This window comes from Notechis scutatus, chromosome 16 (assembly GCF_049901735.1).
Source record: "Notechis scutatus isolate UNSWTSFEM ecotype Mainland chromosome 16, rNotScu1.2, whole genome shotgun sequence".
Taxonomy (NCBI): domain Eukaryota; kingdom Metazoa; phylum Chordata; class Lepidosauria; order Squamata; family Elapidae; genus Notechis; species Notechis scutatus.
The window spans coordinates 3,400,062-3,425,407 of record NC_142024.1 but is presented as its reverse complement, the minus strand read 5'-3'; the positions used below and the strand labels follow the sequence as shown (position 1 = coordinate 3,425,407).

Sequence of the window (25,346 nt, the reverse complement as noted above, 5' to 3'; positions counted from 1 at the left end):
GGGGAGGGGAAAGGGCTGTGTGCTCCAGCCACTCCTGTCAAAAAGGATTCATGACTTGGGAGAGAGTGAGAGAGAGAGAGAGAAAGAGGGAGAGGGAGATAGAGAGAGAGAGAGAAATTTTTAAAAAAAAGGAAAGGAAAGGAGAGGAACAGAAAGTAACTTGCAGAGATTTCGCAACTCTGCGGGGAGGGGAGAAATATGTATATGTTTCAGAGCTGGGGAGGGTAGCTGTCCCAGTCAAGGCCAGGGTAGGATAAAAGCACCAGCTAGCTCTCCAGCTAGTAAGACCTCAGAATATGCCTGAGTCCAGACGCCTGCTTGGCCTCCTCACCAAGGTCAAGGCGTTGGGTTTAAGGTAGCCAGCTGCCCATCCGATCTGGAGAGGAACTTGCTATGAGTCCCCCAGTCGCCCTGCTTCTGGTTCCTTGCCTGCTGGGTGGCGTCCTCGCCCAGAATCCTCCAAGAGGTGAGCGGCTGCGAAGGAGATGGGGATTTGTTGGATTTTGGGGGATTTTGGGGAGACCGGGTTTCGAGTTTGGATTTGGGAACTTCCAGCTTTGGTTTGGTTAGGAAAGGCCAGTTGTCCTGGGGGTTGTGATGAGGTGGGGATTATAATTCTGGGAAGATCGGGGTTTTGAATTTGGACTTTGAAGAGGATGCCAGAGTTGGCAGATCTGGGTGGGATGTGCAGGCCACAGGATCTTGCTAGGTCGAGGGGTGCCCTGAATGAATCTTCCTGGGCTTTACGGAAGGAAGGTGGAGATTTTCGCCCGCTTGGGAAATCGCTTTTCCTGTTTCTTAGCAGTTGCTCTGCTTCAGGGACGAAACAAATGCAAATTGCAAAACCAGAGGGTGTTGTTTTTTTTTTAAAAAAAAAATATTTGTAAGGGCAGTTAGGGCAGGGGAGGTCTGTGCCCCGAAGCCCTCACCAAGCTCCAACGAACTAGACAGCTGGGAAGATGCTGCAGAGCTCTTGATTCTATAGATTTTATTTTGGATTGTCTGAAGGTAGGTGGCGAGAAGTCGAGGGAAGGAAGGAAGGCAGAACTTGGTTTGGGAAGGCTGGCTTTGGTTTAGCTAGAGAAGCACGCCTCTGTCCAGAATTAGGCACGATGCCTTTCTTGGTGGCCTGGGGGGAAAACAAGGGGAGGCTAACAGAACCCAAGGCAGCAGCTAAATGGCACTGACAGGGGACACTGAGGACTACGGAGAATGAGAATGAGGCGGCCGCTACAATGCAGATGTTGGATCCATTCCTCCATCTGTCCAACCTTGTCTGGGGCTGCTGTCGTTGACGGCGCTTGGCGATTTTGAGCAGAGAGGGAAGCTTGCCAGAGTGACAGGAGAGCCTATTTATTTGGAAGTAGATGGGATGAGCTTCTGTGCAGCTTCTGAGCAGCTGCCCTGACACGGAGCCACATTAGGGGTATGATGAGACGGCGGCATCCCTTTTAGCCGGAGTGTCTTCTCTGCCTGAAATCTCCTTCTGAGGTCCTTCTCAGTTCTTTGATGTGGGAGCTGCTGGTCGTTGAATTCAGGGCTTCCTGCAGGCCAGGCAGAGGCCGGGCTGGAAAATGGGACAATATCCTTCTCGGCTCCCAAAATCAAGGTTGAATAGGTGGTCCCTGTGAAGGTGATGTTTTCCTGGAGAGTTCTGTGTCCCAAAGCCCAAAGGTGTGGTTCTGGTGCAGCAGGGATCAACTTTGGCCAAATCTGCCTCTTCCGTCTATATGTCAGCGCTTATTCCAATTTTCCAAATAACTTTGGTGCAAAATGAACCCTTTCTTTCTTTTCACAAATTTCTTTTCACAAATTCCTTGTGTGTCTAATCACACTTGGCCAATAAAGAATTCTATTCTGTTCTGTTCTGTTCTTCATTTCCTTTCTCCTTCCTTTTCTCCTTTCCTTTCTTTTCTCCTTTCCTTTCTTTTCTCCTTTCCTTTCTCCTTTCTTTTCTTTTCTCCTTTCCTTTCTTTTCTCCTTTCCTTTCCTTTCCTTTCTCCTCTCCTCTCCTCTCTCATCCATCCATCCTTGCTTCAGGTGCTGTTCCTCCTACCCTCATAGCCCATAGCGGGGTCAAAATGCATCTCTCACACCTCATTTCCCATAGGGTTATCGTCAGTGTTGGCTGGGGAAGATGGGAGATGTTATGACAGTCAGAAACTAGGTCTCTTTGCAACAAGCTTCTGAGAGAAATTTAAAAAAAGTTTCCAGTGAAGATAAAGGACCCTCCATTCTCCTAGCCTTCATTATTCTTTCAAGTGCCTTCCTGCCTCTTGGGCTTCACAACCCAACAGCCAGCTCTGTGTGAAGAGTTATCCCACGTAGATTTGGTGGAGGGGTCAAAGTGTTCGTTTTGCTGTTTACCCAGACAGGGAAGATCCTAAACCAACAAGACCGGGGCAGGCGGGTGGGGAAGAACTTTGTGAGATAAAGAGCAATGTCATAGTAGGTGTGCCTGTCAGGAATGGGGTGGGTTTTCCTTCACTGTACCAGCAAGAGAACAGACTGCATACATTTTACAGTCTCAACCAACTGTAACATTTGGGCAAAGGGGGAAAAATGTTGAAATCCTTTCTTTCTCCCTTCTTCCACTTTCCTCTATATTACATTTTTCCTTGGGTCTGGAAGGGGGAAAGAAAAAGAGAGAGAAGAAGATACATCCAGAGGACTTCTGCCAGTTTGTCCAGCAGATCTGTGACAAGGATGCTTAAAATTAACCTGGTTATATGCAGGAAAGCTGATTCCCAGTTGAAGCAACGAGATTGTTGGTTTTTTTAAAAAATTACCTCTGACTTTTTTTTGTGGGAAGTTCAGCCGCACCTTTTCCCAGGTATGCTTGATTGTGACTCAGCCTTCTTTTTGTAGGCATAGTCACCCTGGACATAACTGGACAATAACTGGGACAGGAATCCATTCTGGATTGGTTTAATCAGAGATTTTAACTTGGAAAAGTTCCAGAAATGATTTGTGTAAAATCAAAGGAAAAGATGGATCTTCTTACAGGCTTAAGAGCTCAAAGACATAAGAGATGGGAATGGAAGATTTTTTTTAAAAAAATGCAAAAACATGGGTCCAAGTTCATCAAATCTGCATGGAACAGATTTCTGACACAATCTAGCACAGATCCATGTGGAAATAACCAGTCCTGCCTGGCTTCAGAACTGCAGCCCTTGTTTTTAAAGCATATTTGTCCTAGATTAAGATTGTCTACTGAACATGCAATTGACGAGCGGCATTGGTCCAATTGGTTTCAACGTATCGCAGGAAAATCTAACAGCTGCATTTTGCACCAGGCTTTTCAGGCCGTCCGATTTTGCAACCTTCCTTGCCTGCAGTTGTTGAATTAGTAAGTTGTTAAGTGAATCTGCCTTCCCCATTGACTACGCCTGTCAGATTTTATTCATAGAATAAAAGAGTCGGAAGGGACCTTGGAGGTCATCTAGTCCAGCCCTCTGCTGGCTGGAGAAAAACTCTCCTACGAACAGCCTTTGGCTGCAGAAAATTAAGTCCAAAACATGAGCAACACAAACTGTAACTTTAAATCCAAACGAGCCAAACTGAAGTAATTAGTTTGGCAGGGCAGGAACAAGAATTTCAGACTTGAAGGCACGGTTCTCACACGGTGAGACTCACACGATTGGGAAGATGCCAGGGACACAGATAAGCTACAACAACACAGGATAAAGTCACATTTGCTCCCAGCAGCCTGCCGCACTCAGCATGTGTCTCTTTTAAACTCTCTTCCCAAGTGTGGCTAATGAAGGGAATCAGGGCCCTTTCCTCCCCCATAAGCCATGCAACCCACGTTGCTCTCTTCTCCGTTCCTCCATGCATGCCCTAGGATGAAGAGGGGGTGGGCCTGGGTCTTCCTCTGAACTTCCTCTCCCTTGTTCTACTTCTCCCCTGCTCTGCCCAGCCAGACTTTGCCCTTCCCTGGCCTCCTCCACAGTCAACAGAGCCTGTCAGCTATCCGGCTTCCTCCTCGGATTCAGACTCTGACAGGGGCATGACACCATCAATACCCCAATCAACAACTAAAAAGCCACACACAACCACATAAATACAACACACAGAAGAGCCCAAGGCACACATTCTGGTACAGAGAATTTCCCTGAGGGTGGGCTCCACTGCGAATCCGAAATCTTGGAACACTAAACCTCTGATCTGGATTGAAAGGCCGTTCGTCTATACTTTGTAATTGTGTGTACAAGAAGGCACTGTTTTATAAACTGGGAGTCACTCTTCCTCTGAGACACATGACACCAATCCCAAATTTATTTTTGGTTCTTTTTTCCCCCCTCCCCATGAGGAATTGGCACTTTTGAGAAACTGTATAAATAAGTTGGGGTGTTTTTTTCCCTTTTGAATCCCAGCAGGTTAGAGTGACATGTCATCCCAATTCTGGCACTGGGACAGGATTTCTCCCGCTGGGGTCTCTATAGCGCCCACGCGCATTGCATCACCACTCGCCTCTGGCCACCCACTTGTAAGGAAGAAGGCCTGATGCAAATGCAAAAAGTTTTGCTGACTTTTCGGTTCTGTTTTGCTGGAAAAAAGGACAAAAGTTAACAGTCCAAAGTTACATGGAGGGGGAGGGAAGGAGGAAGAAGTTGTGATGTTTTGCAGTTAAAGTCACACCCCACAGGCATCTAAAAGGGGAGCCACATTGGCCTGAGGCAGAGGTGGGATTCAGCCGGTTCTGACCTGTTCTGGAGAACCGGTAGAGGAAATTTTGAGCAGTTCACAGAACCGGCAAATACCCCGTCAACCTCATCTATTCTCTGCCTCCCATTGAGTCTCAGCTGATTGGTTGGGTCTTCTTTTGTTGCTCTGCATAGGAGAACGGAGCTGGAAAGCAGGTTAGGGGAGTGGGGAGGATTTTGCAATATCCTTCCCCTGCCACGCCCACCAAAGCACCAAGCTACGCCCACAGAACCTACCATTCCCACCAAGCCACACCCACAGCTGATTGGCTGGGTCTTCTTTGGTTGCCCTGCACAGGAGAATGGAGCTGGAAAGCAGGTTAGTGGAGTGGGGAGGATTTTGCAATATCCTTCCCTTGCCATGCCCACCAAGCCACACCCACAGAACCGGTAGTAACATTTTTTGAATCCCACCACTGACCTGAGGCCCCAAATTATCTTTCTCTTCCACTGTTGAATGATGCGCTATATGTGAATAGAGATAGTCCTTGACTTACAATGGTTCGGTTAGTGACCGTTTCGAACTTACACTGGCACTGAAAAAAGGGACTTACGACTATTTTTCACACTTAAGAGGACCGTTGCAGTAACCTCCCCGAGTCACGGGATTAAAATTTCAGCGTCTTGGCAACTGACTCGTATTTATGACGGGCGTGATGGGATCTCCCTATGAACAGCAAAATCAATTGGGAAGCCAGATTCACTTAACAACCGGGTTCGTATCTTAACAGCCGCAGTGATTCGCTTAGCCACAGTGGCCAGAAAAATCATAAAATGGGGGCGAACCCCACTTAACTAATGTCTCGCTTAGCAACTCAATTGTGGTCATAAGTCAAGAATTACCTGTATTTCCAAGCAATCTCCTACATTCTCCATTGTGGGGAGTTTGTTTACTCCGTCTTCGTCACATCCCACGCAAGCTAGAATCTGCAACACGATCCAGAGCGATCCACATCTGGGGGAAAAATGAAAGAAACGAGAGAAGGGGGTTTCAGGGAAACCTGAGCAGCCCTGCCAGCGAAGCCAAACCAGTGGGTTTTGCATTGTCGTCTGTGCTCCAAAATTGAAAGCCAACTGGCTTCAGACCCCCTTTGGGAAAGGAAAACTCGCTTCTTCGCATCCTCTTTTTAAGTTACCAGGAATGTTGACAGCTTAATTGCTGATCCTGCCATGGTATATAACTCACAGAGGATGGAAAACCATCAACTCCAAAGTTTAACGTATCTGTTTTTCATTCCCACTTTCCCACAAACATCTCCAGATCTGGCTAATATTTAACCACTCCTGGACAGACTTCTTCCTACTGGGGCAAGGAACTGGTCCAGGTAAGGATTCGAGTCCTTGCCTACGCAAGCCACATTTCCATTGTCAATGCTCCTGCTCTGAATGGGAAGCACAATTATCTTGGCCCACACTGCATCATAGCTAATTGAGCCCAACGGGGATGAAACACCCCTCGTCTCCTGGACTCAACTTTAATCTCCAAACAAAGCTGCCGTTTCTTGTTCAATGATTATAGGCGAATGGGTACAAACATGGTGGCTAGAGCAGCCCACCAATCAACGTTACTAATTCCACATAACGAAGTGGGATGCAGACCCTGGGATCTTCAGCTACCAAACCAGAAGCCAAAGATAGTAGCAAGGACCTAAGATGTCATCTCCTCCAGCTCTTGCCTCCAGAAGTTGTGAATGCTCCAACATTGGGAGCTTTTAAGAAGAGATTGGACCACCCTTTGTCTGAAATGGGATAAGGTTTCCTGCCTAGGCAGGGGGTTGGACTAGAAGACCTCCAAGGTCCCTTCCAACTCTGTTATTCTACATCCTTCTTTAAAGCGGCTTTTCACTTTCACCAACATCCCACTAATGGCTATAAAATCATGGGTGTGCCACAGGTTTCTCCTTCGAGCCCTATTCTATCTATTTTTTTTTTTTTTTTTTTTGCGAGAAGGCTTTGCCTTCTCAATTTTTGCTTGAAGTCTATGCACAGTGGACTTTTTTTAATACTAGTAATACCTTGTATAATGGACTAACTCTTAAAGAGGCATATATTTAAAAGTTTAAAAGGGATCGGACAGCCATTTGTCCAGAATGATATAAGGTCTCCTGCTTGAAGAAGGGGTTGGACTAGAAGACCTCCAAGGTCCCTTCCAATAACACTGTTATTCTGTATTTATGACACCTTAACTATAGTTCTCCAAAGTTAAGATTGCCTATCCTTAATTTGGGCACTGGGTTTTCTTGTACAATTGAAACAGCCATTTGCACTGCAGGAAAAACACGTCCACAAAACCATTCATTAGAGCCCACCAAAATGCCATGCAAATAGGTGCTTTCAGGTTCTCTTCATCTGGCAATACTGGATAAAAACATAGAAGGGAAGGGAGGAAAGGAGGGAGGGAAAGAGGAGGAAGGAAGGAAGGAAGGAAGGAAGGAAGGAAGGAAGGAAGGAAGGAAGGAAGGAAGGAAGGAAGGAAGGAAGGAAGGAAAGAAAGAAAGAAAGAAAGAAAGAAAGAAAGAAAGAAAGAAAGAAAGAAAGAAAGAAAGACTAAAGAAAGAAAGAAAGAAAGAAAGAAAGAAAGAAAGAAAGAAAGAAAGAAAGAAAGAAAGAAAGAAGCAATCTGCTTTCCTGGAAATTGTTAAAATGTCCTTAACCAGGTGACATCACCCCATCTAGCATCCTGTTGTTGAACGGGCAGTTGCAAGCCCCAGGAAACAGATAAACAGGATGCGAAGCTCTTCCAATTTGCCTTCTGTGCTATACTATTTAGTGGTATAGTCCCCCTGGACACGGAGGTTTCACGTTTCTATCTGAACTTTCAGCCCGAACGTCCTTTTGCTCATGGAGGAATCGAGGCAGGCAGGCGTGATGACAGAATTAGCTGGTCGATTGCTTCGCTCGAGGGGAAAAAACAACGAAATGACTTTGTGGGAAAGGCAGACACGGAGGAGGAGAGCTCAGGCTGTTGACAACCCTGGCTTTGGAAGTCGTAACGGCTGGGCTGAAGCCCTCCCGTCTCTCAGCTGAAAGGATTCGGGGATAAGAAAATGCCTCTGCCAAAATAAAAAAATAAAAAATAATATGGGAGAGCTATTCCTTATTAGGACCTTCGCTGGGGAAGCTAGACCAGCAAACTGGCTCCTTTGGGGAAGGAAAATAAAACGGGGCTAATCAGAACGAGGGGAAGAATGGAAACCAACATTGCATGGACTTTAGGCTGAGCCCACAACGGAAACTCAAGTCACAACACTGTTGATATTAGAACCGATGCTGGGAATCATTGACAGACATAATGGAATAAGACTTATTTTTGCATCCGCTCAACCGCTCCCCTTGTTGGTGGCATTTCTTCCTCGTCGTCCATGATTGAGCACATGGCCAGAAGGATGATTAATTATTAAACAATATATAGTTTAGTGCTTTGGAGTGGGTGGAAGGCTGTGAGTTCGATCCTGGGTAGAGGCAGATGTTTTTCTCTCTCTGGGCACACTGAGAATATATCTGCCAAACAAAACTCCACACTGGCGACAGGGAAGGGCATCCGGCCAGTAAAAAACACTCTGCTAGCTCCATTCAGTTGCCCAGACTCCACCCCGCAAGGTATTATAGGGCCGTTAAATGAAGAGGATGATATAGTTCAGTGTTTTCCTTTGATGCAAACCTCCGGAGAAGAAGAAGATTCTGTTTATTTCTGGTGGCAAAAAGTTGCCATCTTCGGTGTAAATTCCAGGGAAAATGCAGATCGGGATTTTCAGTTGTAGGACCCTTACATACATATATCTGTCAGAGAGAAGAGACCAAGTGCACACCACACAGGATGGTGTATCGGTTAGGAGCCTTCGACAACTTTGGTTAGTCTCCATTTCTCTGCCCACCTTCACAGGGATTGTTGTTGCTGCGGAGTTACAAGAGGGAGAGGCAGGGTTACGCATCTCTCCTTTGAGTTATTAGCAGGAAAAGCAGGAGCAAACCTTTCCAAACAGCCCACCTGTGGGCTTAGATTTCCTTCCCCTTTCAAATAAAAAACCCAATGATGTGATGATAAAAAAAACAAAAAACAGCCATCAGGGTTAATTTCCCCCTCCCTGCCACAATAACAAGTGTAATTCCGTGGCAACAATTGCAGTGGCTTTGAAGTTAACTGGGTGGAAAAAAACATTTTTTTTATCGCTGGCAGACCAATGAGATGCATCAGCCGAAAAGTAATCAATGTAGCTGGCTAGAAAGGATGGGTAATTCGGCAAAAACGTGGGATGGAACAGAGCATCTCTTTTCTTTGTGTGTTTTTCACTTGTAAAAACGTTTCGGTTTCCGCTGTCTCTCCTTTTATTTATTCTTCCTCCTTTGCAGTTGCAAAACAAGACCTAACCTCGGGTCCCACTGAGGTTTAAAGGTTTTCTTTATGGCCAAACTTCTGTTTACACAGCACAAGTCCTCTCCTCCCATCTGTGCATACTTTTGGTGTGTGTGTGTGTGGGGGGGAATTGTTTCATCTGAGTCTGTTGCTATGTAAGTATATCAAGGACAACACTGCTGGCATCTCAACCCGTTTCTTGTTTCTTGGGGGATTAGGGATGTTCCCTTCTTCTGCAAACAAAGTCCATCTCTGAATTTCCAGGGACGTCTCCCCACCCTGCTTTGAACTGCAGTGAAAAAATGCATAGAATGGAAGCTTCCTAAGATATTGGGGCAACTCCTGAAGTTTAGGAAGCAGTCAGATATATTGCGGGTGTGTGTGTGTGTGTGTGAAACAGCTCATTCCAACCGGTGCCCTCCAGAGGTTTGGGAATCATTCATAGCAGAACAGAACCACAGAGTTGGAAAGGGGACCTTGGAGGTCTTCTAGTCCAACCCCCTGCCCAAGAAGGAGACTTTATAGCAGGGGTCTCCAACCTTGGCAACTTTATGACTTGTGGACTTCCAACTCCCAGAATTCCTCCTCCAGTCATGTTAGCTTCGGGATTCTGGGAGTTGAAGTCCCACAAGTCTTAAACTTGCCAAGGTTGGAAACCCCTGCTTTATAGCATCCTGGACAAATGGCTTGTCCAATCTCTTCTTTAAAAACCTCCAGGGATGGAGCGCCCATGATTTCTGGTGGCAAGTAGTTCCACTGGTTAATTGTTCTCACGGTCAGGAAATCTCTGCTTGGTTCTAGGGTTGCTTCTCTCCTTGATCAGTTTCCCCTCCGTTGCTTTTCATCCACCCCAGGTATTTGGGGGGGGCAATGGATTGAGGAGACACTTAGCGAGAGCCCCCAAAAAGGATGGGGTGATCTGGGGGTTTCTCTCTGGAAGCTCCACCCATGACTCCTGCCAGACATCCCACGCCTTCCTTTTGGGAGCCTGTCCTGCCTCTCCTTCTGCAAAGCATCGGAAGGACTTAATTTCACTGGCAAGACCTGCTCAGACTCATTCTTGCCGTTGATAAAGGTGATGGTTGCTCAATTCAGCTGGGGAGGCCACGTGCTCAGTTCTCTCTCTCTCCCCCATTTACCTGCCTTGCCCCCAATTCCAGAAGGGATCAAAAAACCACATCCAGGCTGGCATTTCCTGACTGATGATGTGCTGATGTTAGGCTGAGCCCTACCCAGCACATTTCTTGCCTCTGGCGGTGTGCAAAAGCAGATCCGGGAAGTGCGTTGCCAAAGATTGAAACTGGTCATTCCCGCGCTTTCCTTCATGGTGCAAAAAAGAAAAAAGAGAGAACAGATTTCAACCCGTCTCTTCCCTGCGGTTGCTTGGCTGTGTCATGGATTTTCTGACTGCTGCAAAGGAGGGAGGGAGGTCGACCTGTGTGGATCCCGCCTCCCATCAGCCCTGGCGAGGAGAATGAGCACTGCAGTCCAAGGTCATTTGGAGGCTCCCTTAGCTTGCGTGGCAACCCTTTTAAACAACAGCTGCAGGGCTTCTGTAGGAGATACAGATGTGACCAATCGGTCGCAGATAAAGGAGGAACGTCCTTCCCTCTGTTTTGGCCAGCAAATGGTATGCTGATTTGAGTGTTCAACCCCTCTTCATCCTAGGGCATGCAGGGAGGAACGGAAAAGGGAGCAATGTGGGTTGCATGGCTTACGGGGGAGGAAAGGGCCCTGATTCCCTTCATTAGCTGCAGCTGGGAACACAGTGTATTAAAAAAAGGCAAGCTGCGTGCAGCAAGCTGTTGGGAGCAAATATGAATTTATCCTGTATTGTCATGGTTTATCTGTGTTCCTGGCGTCTTCCCAACCGTGTGAGTTTTGCCGTGCTTTCAAAACTGAAAATCCTTCTCCTGCCCTGCCAAACTAATTACTTCGGTTGGTTGGTTTGGATTTTAAGTTACAGTTTGTGTGTACCTTGTTTTGGACTTATTTTTCTACTGTCAAAGGCTGTTCCTGGGAGAGTTTTTCTCTAGCCCAAAGATAACCTGGACACTGGGGGCAAAGTTGGAGATAATAAAGGGACTCTTATTGCTTATTTGACTGTGTTGCCTTTATGCTACGCCCCAGGTCATCACAAAACAGCTTTTAATGCGGAACATGGAGAATATAGTGTCTCTGGGGAGACTGAAGGCTTGTTCTCTTGGGATGGATGTGGCAGAGTCATGTCTTACCAGACGTCCAAGGGTGTGCCATATGTGGGGGAAAGGTGAATATAGCTGGCAAAACTTGGCATGGGCAGCATAGCTGAGAGAAGGAGGGTGTTTCCCCAAGCAGGGAACAGACTGCAATAACAGTGGAACATCTGATTTCCATCATGTGCTACTGGGAAGGCTTCCATTCTGCTGGGGGTGGCAATTTGTAAACCCCGCAAGGATCTAAAGCATCGGTGGTCCTCCCACATTCAGAGTCCAAACCATGGATGGGTGGGGTTTCTCCAAAGCCCAGACTAGCATTTTGGGAGGCCAGAGAGCCAATTCTCAGCAGGCCGAATGGGAAATCCTGTCCCATCTGGGATGCATTTTGCCCCTTTTTTCCCGCCGCCAGAGATCCGTGTCTGCACTTGCAGAAGGCAAACCGATTAGTTGGCTTGTTTGTTTCTGTATCCGGAACACTCCCAGAGTAGCTCACGCCATAATCAGAACCAGAAGCCGAGCTTAGAACCGAAAAAAGGCACGGCAGGGAAAGGAAAGGGGACCGAAGGGAGGAACGGAAAAGCAGAGAACGCAGTAGGTGGATGGGAAGTTTCCCCAAAGAAACGTCTCAGGTTGTAGGCTTAGACTGGAAAGTTAAAACAAACCAAACAATAAAATAAAATAAAATAAAATCTGAGAGCATATCAAAAATAGCCACATAGACAGCAGGAAGAAAGCTCAGTTTTGAATGACCAAGAATGTCCAGTTTTGGCTTATCTTAATGGAGCTTACACTTTAGAAGTGAGTGGTTTTAGGGTTCCACCTGATTTTTGACGTATGTCTTGAACCTATTAAGGTCTCCTTCCGCCTGGACGGAAGGGAACCTATCCTGATCACGTGACATTCCTGGTTCTTTTCCAACTGTTCCCCAGGCCTTCAACCCACCCTTCCTGACTTAGAGGGGGATCTCCTCTTCCTATTGGACAGCTCAGGCAGCGTCTCCTACTATGAATTCTCCAGGATCAAAGAGTTCATCGCTGAACTGCTTCTCCCGTTTACCTTTGGACCTCACGATGTCCAGACCGGCATCGTCCACATCAGTACCATGCCCATCCTGGAGTTCCCCTTTGACCGGCATTTCTCCACCGGGGCCATCCAGCATGCCATCCGCAACATCCAGCAGGTGATGGGGGACACCAACACCGGCCAAACCATTTCCTTCGCCAAGGAGAAGCTCTTCACGGCGGAAGCGGGGGCCCGTCCCAACGTCCCCAAAGTGCTGGTGTGGGTGACCGATGGCTTCTCCAAGGGCGACGTCACCCAGCCCATGCAGCTTCTGAAAGACATGGGGGTCACCGTCTTCATTGTCAGCACGGGGAGGGGCAACTACCTGGAGCTCTCGGCTGCCGCCAGCCAACCGCCGGAGAAGCACCTCCACTTTGTCGATGTGGATGACCTGGGCCTCATCACCAAGGAGCTGCAGGATTCCATTGCAGGTATTTGGGTGGAATAGCAATAATAGCAATAGCCCTTAGACTTATATTGTCATGCCCTTGTGGACTCTGATTCTGAGGGGGAGATTGAGCAGCTGACAGGGAGTGGGAGTGTGGCTCCAGCTGTGGAAGAAATGGGGGAAGGGCACAGTCCGGCTGGGCATTCAAAGGAAGACCCAGGGCCATCCCCTCTTCATCCTAGGCACGCAGGGAGGAACGGAGAAGGGAGCAACGTGGCTTACGGGGGAGGAAAGGGCCTTGATCCCTTTCATTAGTTGCAGCTGGGAGAACAGGATATAAGTGGGGTGTTTGAACATGGCTCCTTGCTGGAAGCAAAGCGTGCATTATGTTGGTCGAGGTTTATCTGGGTTTTGGCATCCTCCCAACTGTGGGTGCTGCGTTCTCCTTTGAAAATCTGCAATTTATCATCCTGGCCTGCCATGTCAATTATTTCAGTGTGGTTTGTGTTGGTTTTTTTAAAAAAATCTAATTATCTTTACTTTGGGTTCAGACTGCATTTCTGCCTGTTTTCTGCATAGTTGACACAGCCATCATTTAAAAACAAAACCCATCGTTCTCATTGCATCAGAGAACAGGCCTTCCTCGGGGGGGTTCCCTCCCGGATCCTCCTCAAACTTGGATCGATACAGCCGAGCCCTCTCCTTTTCTGCCCCAAGGCTGTGGTTTTCCCAGCTCCAGCCAGTTCCCCTATGTACAAAGCGATCTAAGGCTGGAATCCGGGCTCCAGGGCTGGGGGACTGGGTAGCTCGGGAAGAGGCCCAGAAATGGCACTTTAAGATCATCACATCACATGAGATCTTGTCAAAGGCTCCCTTTGTAGTAGCACAGAAGGGCATTGTTTTGCAAAGGGGGCCCCCCGCCTTTCTCTCGAATGCCTCCCGTCTGCCAATGGAGTGCTGGCAGCCTTTGGAGGCACTGAAGAGACACAAGGGGGCCTGCCCCGTCCTCTCTGGAAGGCAGCGTCTCTGTTGGGCAGGCTGATAACACTTAAGGCTGAGGGACCATAACCAGTGCTCAGAGGGAGAGGGGGAGGTTAAAAAGATAAGATGGATGGATGGATGGATGGATGGTAAGGGAGAGAAGAGAGAGAGGAGGGAGGGAGGGAGAAGAGAAGAGGGAGAAAGAGAGGGAGGGAGAGAGAAGAGAGAGAGAAGAAAGAGGGAGAGAGAAAGAAGAGAGGGGAAGGAGGGAGAGGGGGAGAGAGGGGAGAGAGAGAGAGAGAGAGAGAGGGAGGGAGGGAGGAAGGAGAAGAGAAGAGGGGAGAAAGAGAGGGGGGGGAGAGAGAGAGAGAGAGAGAAGGGAGGAGAGAGAAGAGAAGAGGGAGAAAGAGAGAGGGAGAGAGAGAGGAGAGAGGGAGGGAGGGAGGAAGGGAGAAGAGAGAGGGGAGAAAGAGAGGGGAGGGAGAGAGAGAGAGAGAGAGAGGGAGGGAGGGAGGGGGAGGAGAGAGGAGAAGAGAGGAGAGAGAGAAGAGAGGAGAGGAGGGAGAGAAGAGAAGAGGGAGAAAGAGAGGGGAGAGAGAGAGAAGAGAGAGAGAAGAAAGAGGGAGAGAGAAAGAAGAGAGGGGGAAGGAGGGAGAGGGGGAAAGGGAGGGAGGGAGGGAGAGGGAGAGAGAGAAAGAAGAGAGGAGAGAGAGAGGGGAATGGGGGAAGAGAGGGGGAGGAAGGGGGAGAGAGAGAGGGAGGGAGGGAGAGTGAGAGAGAAGAGAGAGAGAAGAGGGGAGGGGTGATGGAGGGAGGTACAACAGTACCAGAGGTAGTTTTCACATTCTAAGTCAACAAGCAAGTCATTTTTATTTAAATCCGCGTAAGTCTCGTCTAATGAAGAGAAGGTCTAGGCTAGGGGGGGTGACATGAGAGCATCTTCCAACATTTGAGGGGCTGCCAGAAAGAAGAGGGAGTCCACTCATTCTCCAAAGCACCTGAGGACAAGGAGGAGTAACGGATTGAAACTGACAAAGAAACATCCAGCCTGGAACTAAGGAGACATTTCCTCCCAGTGAGAACAATTAACCAGTGGGAAAGTTTGCCTCCTGAAGTCGTGGGAGCTTCATCCCTGGAGGTGATTGGACAGCCGTTTGTCTGGAATGGTACTATCGAATTTCTTGCCTGAGCAAGGGGTTGGGCTAGAAGACCTCCGAGCTCCCTTTCCAGCCCTGTTATTCTGTATTCTGTTCAAAAACTCCCAATGTAACGGGGAGCGTTTTAATATTCCTGAGGCCACGCCAGCCTTTCCAACTTCGAATCACGGCTTAGATTTACTGGCACGCCTTCCGGCAGGGAGAAAAGCTAGGCAAGGGGAATGAATCAAAGGAGAAAGCTGGCCTCCTTTCCTACCACATCGCATTATAGTCTCTCCTTTTTTTTAATCTAGCTTTCCCACATCAAGAGACTGACTTAAGCACGGGGCCCTGCCTAAAGAGGAGCCCCGAAACCTCTCCAAGAGTTGGCATTGCCTTCCCCCCCCCTTTCTTTCTGTTCTCTTTTCCATGCCAGGATGAGTCCCTTCATGCCTGGGTGATCTCACCCTTCTGGCCTGCCATTGAACATGTTTGCAGCCATTCATTGCCAGAATCGGCCCGACGACACCAGCTTGCAAAGAAAGAGGGCTGCCTTCCTAAGTATTGTTTTTGCAGCTTCTTTCTGCTCCACCTTCTTCAGCCTTCACTGCCTTCCTATTCTTGGTTTCCTCTCTGTAAAGAAAAAAAAAACATTTGGAAAGGCTCCATCCAAGATTCAGTATTTTGTCTCTTGCAGTTCCTTCCGACTTGACTTTCTTCTCTTCTTCTTCTTCTTCTTCTTCTTCTCCTTCTTCTTCCTCCTTCCTTCCTCTCCTCTTCCTCTCTCTCTTCTTCCTCCTCTCCTCCCCTTCCTCCTTCTCCTTCTCCTTCTCCTTCTTCTCTGTAATTCTGGGCTAGTGAGACGTCTTTGTAATTATTTAGAACGACATCTCTTCAGCGGCTTATTCCTCCATTCCTCCATTCCCCTCTGAGCCACGTGCAGTTTCTCTCCAAACAGATGCTTTGCACATTTAGGCCAAACTTTCATGGCAATGTTGTTGATATGTTTGGCATCCCCCAAAGGCATTTCACAGATATATATATCTCGTGATTCTTTCTCAAGAATCACGTTGAAAAGATGAGTCTATTTCTCCCCAGTTATTGCAGGCGAAGAGTGAAGAAACATTAAGCTCTCCCAGATGCTGTTGAGTTCAGGACATCCTCAACTTACAACCACGATGGAGCCCAAAATTTCTGCTGTGACCATCATAAATATGAACCAATTGCCAAGCAGCTGAATTTTGATCACGTGACCATGGGAATGCTGCAAGGGTCATAAGGATGGGATAAAAACAAAGATCATAAGTCACTTTTTTTCCAGTGCTGTTGTAGCTTGGAACGGTCACTCAATGAACTATTGTAATTCAAGGACTGCATGAATTGCTTTTCATAACATCAATCTCCTACTTGACTTCATCCAGCACAGCAAATTGGGCTGCACATGTTGAGCTGTGACCCACCGCAGTTTGTTTCTCAGAGGTGGGAGCCAAACCTGCTGTTTTGAAACTTTAAACTGTGCACACCTAGCAGCCAGACCTGAGTTAAACCCGTGCTGTTTCTTTGGGTGGGAAGCTCACAAATCCAGAGCCTGAGGGATGTGGTTAGAATATTCTGGGCTAGGCGAAGGCCAGGAGGATGGAAAACGCCAGCTTCCTCCAAAACAAACGCAGGTTATTCGCATTCGTCACAAACCCCAGGCTGTAATTTTGCATTCAAGGCACAGGCCTCCCAGATCACCAAACTGGCTTTGTGGTTTAGGACTTCAGTGGCCACAACTAATTGGCACGAACTTGCCGCGGTTTAGCTGCCAAAGATATTGGTGGGAACCAAAAGCGACAGTTCATTGGCAAGAGAAAAAGTTTCCCCTTCCTTCTGTGGGTGAAAAACCATTAATTTTGTGGTGTTTCTGTTAGTCCAGAGAATCACAGAGAATCAGAAAAGCACATGTGAGAGTAAACCGATAAGTTCTTTCAAATGACACAATATACTTTTGTTTACCATTTCTTCCTTCCTTCCCTCCTTCCTTCCTTCCCTTCTCTTCCCTTCCCTTCCCTTCCTGAACGTAGCTTGTCAAATAAAAACAATGCTTCTGTAGCAAACCCTCAAAGATGGGCTGCCTGCAAACCTAACAGTTTAAATAAGGCTAAGAGGTTAAATAAGATTTAAAGAATCTGGTGGCTCTTTTTAAAACCCTGATGTATGGCTGGATTCTCTGTGGGGATACGGATGGTTGGGGGTGGGGGGCTTATAAGGAAGTCTAAAGCTCACAGATCATGTAAAAATACAAACCAGAAATAGGACGGAAGGCTATACAGATGACATGCCTTCATGCATGATATAAATCTACATACGTAATACGGGGCCTATACATATAACAAGTATTTCTTTGGAGATCTAATTTGGGAGTTGGAGACATTTCAATCCAGTTGATGATGGTAAAACTCTAGCATTTTGTTTAATGTTTACATTTGTTGGCCAAGAGGGAACTTTGAAAATCTTCCCATCCTTGCAGTTGCTGTCTTTGTTGCCCTCTTGTGCTTTCTAAAAGCATCTTCCCACATTTCATATAATGTGGCCCCTTCCCCATTTGTTCCTTTTTGCACAGCAGGTTCCCAAAGGATGGAAACTGGAGTTAAGCTCTGTTGGTTTGCACACAAGGGACATGCTCTCTCTTGAAGCTGTACAGGCCCCTCACAGATCTCAAGAAGGGGGAAAGAAAAGGAAGCACCAGTAGATAAGATACCCAAGAATAGATGAGCAGCATAAGGGAAGTTAAAAAATATTGCAGGAGGGGGAACCAACATTACCTACTAAACATAGAAGATCCTACCAATAACATAATCCTACTCACTTTTTTGCACGCTGCAAACTTCCTCCACACATATGTTTACATCCTCCAATATAAAGTCTAAATCTCCTGCCTTGTTCCCTTTCAGCCCTACAACTCTATGATTCTAACTGCTGGACAAAAAGAGTTGATCCAACACAAGCACGGTTGATCTCATTCATTGTAGCATAAGTATGAAAACCTATTATATTCGATCTCGCACGAGCATTATAAACTCTTACGATTTGGCCTTATCAAAAACAGGATATCAGTATGGGTTCGCACCTTCAATCATCTCTCAACCAAGGGGCCTGACCTCATATAGCAGTAGCACTTAGACTTATATACCACTTTATAGTGCTTTACAGCCCTCTCTAAGCGGTTTACAGAGTTAGCATATTGCCCCCCCTCCAAATTTAGGTCCTCATTTTACCCACCTCGGAAAGAAGGATGAGTCACGTTAAAACGAAGTGTAGCAAACTGGAGAGTAATTAAGATTGCAACCATCTAAGCTAGGGGGTGTCCAACCGTGGCAACTTTTAAGTCCCGTGGACTTCAACTCCCAGAATTTCCCATAATGGCTGGGGAATTCTGGGAGTTGAAGTCCACAAATCTTAAAGCTGCAAAATACGGAGACCCTTAATCTAAGCCACTCGTGTGGGCAGGAACACAGCCAAAATTTATCCTTCTTCCCTTCCCTTCCAGCCATCATCCAAGCCAAGCGCCTGAAAGCCACGGACATCACCGCAAGCAGTTTCCGCCTCACTTGGCCCCAGCTTCTGACGCGGGACACCGGCTACTACATTTTGGAGTATGCCCCGAGTGGTGAACCCCGGCGGAAAGTGACCAAACAACTCACCGGGGACCACACCAGCCTTGTGGTGGCTCAACTGGCCTCACAAACTGACTATGAGGTTGTCCTCATCCCAGAATCCAACGAGAAATACATCCCGCCACAAACCACCAGAGTCACCACTCTGGAAGGTAAGAGAAGGGAAGGGGGGAAATTTCCCCGTTGGGGGTTAATTTTTAAGAGTATACATCTGACTGGAATAACAGGCTCAGTCAGATAAATAACAGATAACAGATAATCAGAGTTGGAAGGGACCTTGTAGGTCATCTAGTCCAAGCCCCTGCCCAAGCAGGAGACCCTACACCATTTCTAACAAATGGCAGTCCAATCTCTTCTTGAAAGTCTCAAGTGATGAAGCTCCCACAACTTCCGAGGGCAACTTCTGTTCCATGGGTTGATTGTTCTGTCAGAAAGTTTCTCCTTATTTCCAGGTTGAATCCTTGTTCAGTTTCCATCCATGATTCCTTGTCTGGCCTTCAGGTACTTTGGAGAATAGCTTGACCCCCTCCTCTCTGTGGCAGCCCCTCCCTCAAATATTGGAAGACTGCTATCCTGTCTCCCCTGGTCGTTCTCTTCCCTAGACTCACCATGCCCAGTTCCTGTAATCGTTCTTCATATGTTTTAGCCTCCAGTCCCCTAATCATCCTGGTTGCTCTTCTCTGCACTTTTTCTAAAGTCTCAACATCTTTTTTATAGTGTGGTGACCAAAACTGGATGCAGTACTCTAGGTGTGATCTTACTAAGGCTTTATAGAGTGGTATTAGTGCCTCACTTGATCTTGATTGTATTCCTCTGTTAATGCAATTTAGGATTGCATTAGCTTTTTTGGCTACTGCTGCACATGGTTGGCTCCTATTTAGCTGGTTGCCCACTAAGACTCCAAGATCCCTCTCCCAGTTACTGCTATTGAGCCTGGTTTCACCCAGTCTATATGGGTACTTTTGGTTTTTCTTGCCTAAGTGTAGGACTTTCCTTTTCTCTACATTGAATTTCATTTTGTTAGAGAGGACCCAGTGTTCTAGTCTGTCAAGATCCACCCGGATCTTGAGCCTATCTTTTTGGGTGTTGGCTATTCCTGCCAGCTTAGTATCATCTGCAAATGTAGTAAGTTCCCCTTCTATTCCCTTATCTATGTCCCGCCTTGTCACTGTTAATTATGATAGCTCTTGTTACTGGTGGTGGTTGAGTCATTAATTTCTCGTTATTCTGGCTGTTTGTGCCAAGACATGGGCCTTTCCACGGGCTACAACCTAATATTCAAGTTTCCCAATGGAAATTTGGCCGAATGGAAATCTCTTTATGGATTTTTGGCTGGGGGAAAAAAGAAAAAAAAAAAGAACTTGTGGATTTATGGATCTGACCATTAGAAAGGGTAGCTGATGAAAGAAGGAGATTCTGATGTAAACTTGGAGTAAAATATAAATACAGGTAGTCCTCGACTTACAACAGTTCATTTAGTGACCATGCTAAGTTACAATGGCACTGAAAAAAAGCAACTTATGGCCATTTTTTACACTTACAATCTTTACGGCATGATCGAAATTCAGATTCTTGGCAGCTGATTCATACTTATGACGGTTGCAGTGATCCAGGGGGTCACGTGAATATCTTCTGCAATTTTCTGACAAGAAAAGTTGATTCGCATAGCAACTGTGCTATTGCATTGTTTGCCGATTGCTTTGATCCGATCAGGCTCGGTGTCCCCTTTTTAATTTTGTTGCCTTTCCTCTCTCTGCAGACGTGGTCAGCCCAGCCCAGATTCTTATCTCGGAGTCCAAACCCCACAGCATCCGGGTCAGCTGGTCCCCCATCCTAGAGACGGTGGCCGCCTATCAAGTCATGTACGGCCCCCTGAATGACAATTTAGTCCAGCTGCAAGAGGTGGACGGGAGTCTCAATAGCACCGTCCTGGAAAACCTCCTGGCCAACACCAGCTACTTGGTGACGGTGTCCGCCATTTATAAGTCTGGCAAGGAGAAAGCCCTCTCAGCCAAAGCCTGCACACGGGAAGGTGAGCAGGAAAGAAGAAAGGAGGGAGGGAAGATGCCAGGGTAATGATTTAAGAGCTGACCAGCTGCTACGATGATGTAATGCTAGGAATGAGTCAGCAAGGTTTTGGGGTTGGTATCACTTTAAGAGCCTGCAGTAAGAAGAGGCCCTGTTGGGGCGTATCTCTCTCTCTGTATGTGCTTCCGTGCTGTAACTGCTGATTGTTTGAGATCTGACTAAAGTACGTGTAGGTATATATTCTTTGTACATAAAACCACTATTTAAATAGTGTATTTTACTGTTTACTGTATTTGCTCCCGGGTTGTCTCACATTAATCCCACTGTGCACACTCTTGACAGGAGAACTGGGCACACTTAGGATCCCAAACAGCTGCAGAATAAGGATGATGGATTGTTGTCCTTTGATTAGTATTACAACTGCCAACATCCCTTGCCTGACCTTCTCCTAGGTTGCCCACTTGGCATATCCCAGCACCAGTTGTGATTTTCTTCCCCCCATTTCGGCCTGGAAAAAGCCCACACATCGTCCTCATTCTGCTTTTTTCTTTTCTTTTCTTTTCTTTCCTCCAATGCACAGAATACTCCAAAATAAAGCACCTCCATTTTGAAGATCTGAGCCCCAGCTCTGTAAAGGCTTCCTGGGATCCAGCAGAAGGAGACGTGTTGGGTTACCGTGTTCGGTGTCGGAGGCAAGCTGGCTCTTCGACCCTCCTCAGCGTTTCACCACAGATCCACAGTGTTCTGCTGTCAGATCTGACCCCCGGCAGCAACAGCAAAGTGTGTGTGAAGCCTGTGTACAGAGCCCGCCCTGGGAAAGGACTGTGTCGAATGATCCATCGGCAGCCTGGTAAGAGGCCCAGGAAAGGAAGTAATTTAGGTTGTGCTGCCTGTTGATTGGCCTTGGTACCTCAATAAGTATCTCTAGGATTGAGGGAGGGGTAGACCAGGGGCTCTGGAGCCGCATGTGGCTCTTTCATCCCTCTGCTGTGGCTCCCTGTCTCTCAAAATATGCAACTGCCAATGTGTGACACCCGCCAGCATGCGATTTATTGAGCTTTTCAACTCCCGGTAGGCAAACCAGGGATAAATCCAAGAAAATAAATGTTTCAGAAGAAAACAGAATCTTTAATTATGTATGCTAGTTTCATGGCCTCTCAGGAAATAGTCAGGCATGGGAAGGATTTTGTTGCTCCCAGGGTTTTCTTTTCTGTGGGAAACAGGTCCAAATGGCTCTTCGAGTGCTTAAAGTTGCCAGCCCCTAGGATAGACAAAGAAGACTGCAACACGAGAGAGGAGGGATCCTTGCTATTTTATGCACCGCTGCTTGTTCATGGTTGCTGAGCCCATTTGAATTCTCACTGAATTAAAAAATTTTTTAGAGATATTCTAACCGAATATAGTGGAGAGGAAGAAAGTTTGGAGGGCAATATTTTTCCCTGGATCCTTAGAATTAAATGCAGAGTGGTTTGAGAAATTTAGGGGGTTTTTTTCCCCCTAAGAAATTTGGGGGCCTCTCTTTCCAAAAGTCTCCACTTGAGCCTGGCAGATAACTAAGAACTTCATTTCCAGTTTTAAGCAGGAGGAAAGAACATGGCACAAGTTTTTTTTTAAAAAAAAACACCAAATGGAGCCACAAAATTCAGCATGGAGCACATAAGGAATTCAGATTCAGAATTCAGGGGTTTGCAAGGAACGGGCTCCCCCTGGTGGCTGTCCCAGAAAAGTTCCCCGTGGAATATGCTACTGTACTTCCCCCCGTTTCTTTTCACCTTTTATAGCTACTTGCGATTGTTATAACTTTTCTCCTGCTTCAGCGTATTCTGCAAATTAAGAAGCTTGCAAGGCAACCTTATTCATCCACCTGACAATGATTCTTTGGTTCTTTCCCTTTGCAGCTTCAGCCACAGGTGGCTACAGGCACCGTCAGAGAGTGTGAGAATTTGTGAGCAAAATATTTGTGGGTCAGAAGACGAGGATAACCTGGGATAGCCTAGGTATCAAGACACCAGGATGAGGAAGGCTACAGCCCCTTTTTAAACCTCTGGTTTTAAAGTCCTCTTTTGCCACTGACTTTTGCCTACAAATGCCCCGATTTGTCTCGGTTACAGAAAACAGCTTCATGGGGATAGTGGATCTTGCTAGAAAAAGACGTCCTTGCTCACCGAGTTTCCTTTCCTTTCTTTGGAATACCAGCGAAAGACTCAAGTCCCGCTTCTTTTGCACTATTTATTTGGGTGTTGTATTAAATGGGAAGGAGCAGAGAAAGCAAACGGATCTTGGTTCTTTTCTCACAAGGAAGTGAGAACATTCACCTTCTGATTTGCATTCCGAATTCTAAGAACGTCTTTCTGCTTCAAAAGCTATTGCAGTTCGGGGGAAGGCGGGGGGAAGCAATTAGAAACCCAAGGCAGATCCCAAATGATTCCTCGGTTATTGTCCAAGGCCCAAAATCTTAACTGTTGAACACTGTTGTCAACTGAATTAAGCACATATGAATGAATCCCAAAGAGACTGAGGGAGCGTCGAGAGCAAAACCACTGGCCCCCTGATATTTCCTGTTTTATTTATCCACATTTGCTCTGCCCTTGGAAGGAAATAGTTAAGACTGCCAGGATGTCAAACTCTTTTTCAGGCTGAGTGTCACCTTAACCTTTGAGCACTGTGCCAGGATCCACATTCCAAGAAATAGGTGGATCAGAACAACAGATCTGGCAATGGCAGGACATAATATGTGACCGAATAAAATTGAGAGATACGGTTACTGGACAGTAAACTAGTAGGCCGATGAACATGCTTAATCCCAGTCTATTTTGGGTGGCATCAAAAATTACATTTGTTGGGGGGGGGGGGGGAAATGCAACCATTTAGAGAAAGTTGAGCACCCCCGCCATAGATACCAGGGAGCAATTAACTGATAAACAGAGATAAAGACAGACATCAAAGGATAGCTAAGATGCTCAGAACGTTTTGGGGAACAAGGTAATGTATATTGTGGAAACGCAGACAGGGAGCATTACACGGGGCTGGATCCATCAGTGTCTGCCTGAATTGAACAGTGGCCTATGCAGTAGAAATATTGTAAATTTCTGGAAATGTGAGAGAGGTGGCTGGGCCGCCTCAAACCTGAGATCGTCCAGCAAAATCACACGTTTGGTTCAGAAGACACAACCTGAAGCACTTTTTCACGCAAAGTGATGGGCGTCGGAAATGTTGTTCCTTAGCTGTGTTGGTCCTTTGGGGAAAAGTAGCTTGCAAATTACCATAATCTGGCCAGTTTGTGCAGCACTGCCAGACAATGGGAGCTTAGGACCTTTTGTTAAGGCAGCGAACAAACTTGTTTGAAAAATACAGTATTATCATGACCATCCTGGGTGGCAGATCCCAACAGATTTGCGGAGCACCCAGCTGGAGATGGTGGACCTAAAAATATGCAACCAGAGAATCTCTACCGTAAATCACTGCATTTAGACAACTAGTCCCTCAAGATGAAGTTCAGCTAGAATCCCAAAATGCTTGTTTTCCACGCATGTTTTGTTTAACTGTTTCAACGTGGGAGCCCCCGTCTGCATGAGAATTGAACTAGCCCAAACAACGGTGGAATTTCTCAGCCCAAACTAGTTAACAGAAAGGCAGGTGTTGTTTTTGTTTGTTTTTTAAAAAAGAGGCAATTGTAATAATGCGAGTAATGTTGTGGCTTGTGGCTATTATTTGTAATGAAACCTGAAAGCTTTAAGATGGCTTCGTTCCTGCTTCAGAATGTGCGTGACGGTCATAAACATCTTGCCAGTCGGGAAACTATTTCATTTTCTCCACAATTCTTTCATGTACCGTTTTACTAATGCAGTAGCCATTGTCTCTCCTCAGCTTACTCCAGCAACATTGTCATGTATCCTTTGAAATAAGGTAAATTAAACAGAGAACAAATGAGCCAAGTCATTTGGAATATTTTTTTCCCCCTCTTTTGGACGAGGTCCCACCGAACGCAACGCCATGGCATTCACGGTTCATTTTCAAGGAATGAGACTTGGGAACATTGTGATCTGTTGACACGAGATTTTTTTTTGGGAGAGCAGAAACTGGGGAAAGAGAGAGAGATTTAATTTCCTGCAGGGTACTTGAGGGCACTCAGATCCTGTGTCATGCCAGGAAAGATCAAGCCAAAGAAGTATATAAACAGCCATGCAGTGTGTTGGGGGGAGGGGGGGAATAGGGTGGAGCAGAAGTTTAAACAGGGAGGAAAGGGATATGTTAATTGGCTGATGAAGTCTGTATTTTTAATTAGCTTGCTGGGATATTGCCAGTGTAATGACATCTGTACAGTGAATGTAGAAGACCCGTTAGAAACCCCCGAGTTTGAAACATTAAAAAAGAAGAAGAAATATCATTGAGGGGGCTAGCAAAATCAGAGATAGGTAAGAGAGCTTCTACAAACAAAACTCATTGGCAGAGAAAGATATCCATCTTTGGCCAGTGTGGAATTTCTTGTCAACCGGCAAATTGTTAAGTATGAAACTGGATAAAATGCAAACGTTTTGAAACGTATGTACTCAGGACTGCTATCTTATTAGATTGTAAGAGATTGCCCCTAGGTAATTAGATAAAACAAATTCTGTAATTCTGTAATTTGGGAAAGCTGGGTCGAATAGTTATTTCAAAGGAATCTTTTCTATTAACGTGAGCTGCTTTTGTTTTTTTCACTCACAAATTCAAGGCACGGGCATGACTGATCAATGAGGATAATTCATTATCGAATAATTTGTGTTAATAGCGGGATGGTTTTAATCCCTCGGTTGGATTTATTCCACGTAAGATGAGTTTCTGCAGTTACTCA

General features: G+C 46.4%; 1 protein-coding gene across 1 annotated transcript; it reads left to right on the top strand.

The window, feature by feature from the left end:
• VWA1 (von Willebrand factor A domain containing 1) lies at positions 1-24,442 on the top strand. The gene is made up of 6 exons (XM_087944440.1): positions 1-466; positions 12,188-12,751; positions 18,358-18,636; positions 20,244-20,516; positions 21,093-21,362; positions 22,411-24,442. Exons 1-6 carry the CDS (start codon positions 394-396, stop codon positions 22,449-22,451), a joined length of 1,500 nt encoding a protein of 499 aa, XP_087800566.1. The 5' UTR covers positions 1-393; the 3' UTR covers positions 22,452-24,442.
• The last annotated feature ends 904 nt before the right edge of the window (positions 24,443-25,346 follow it).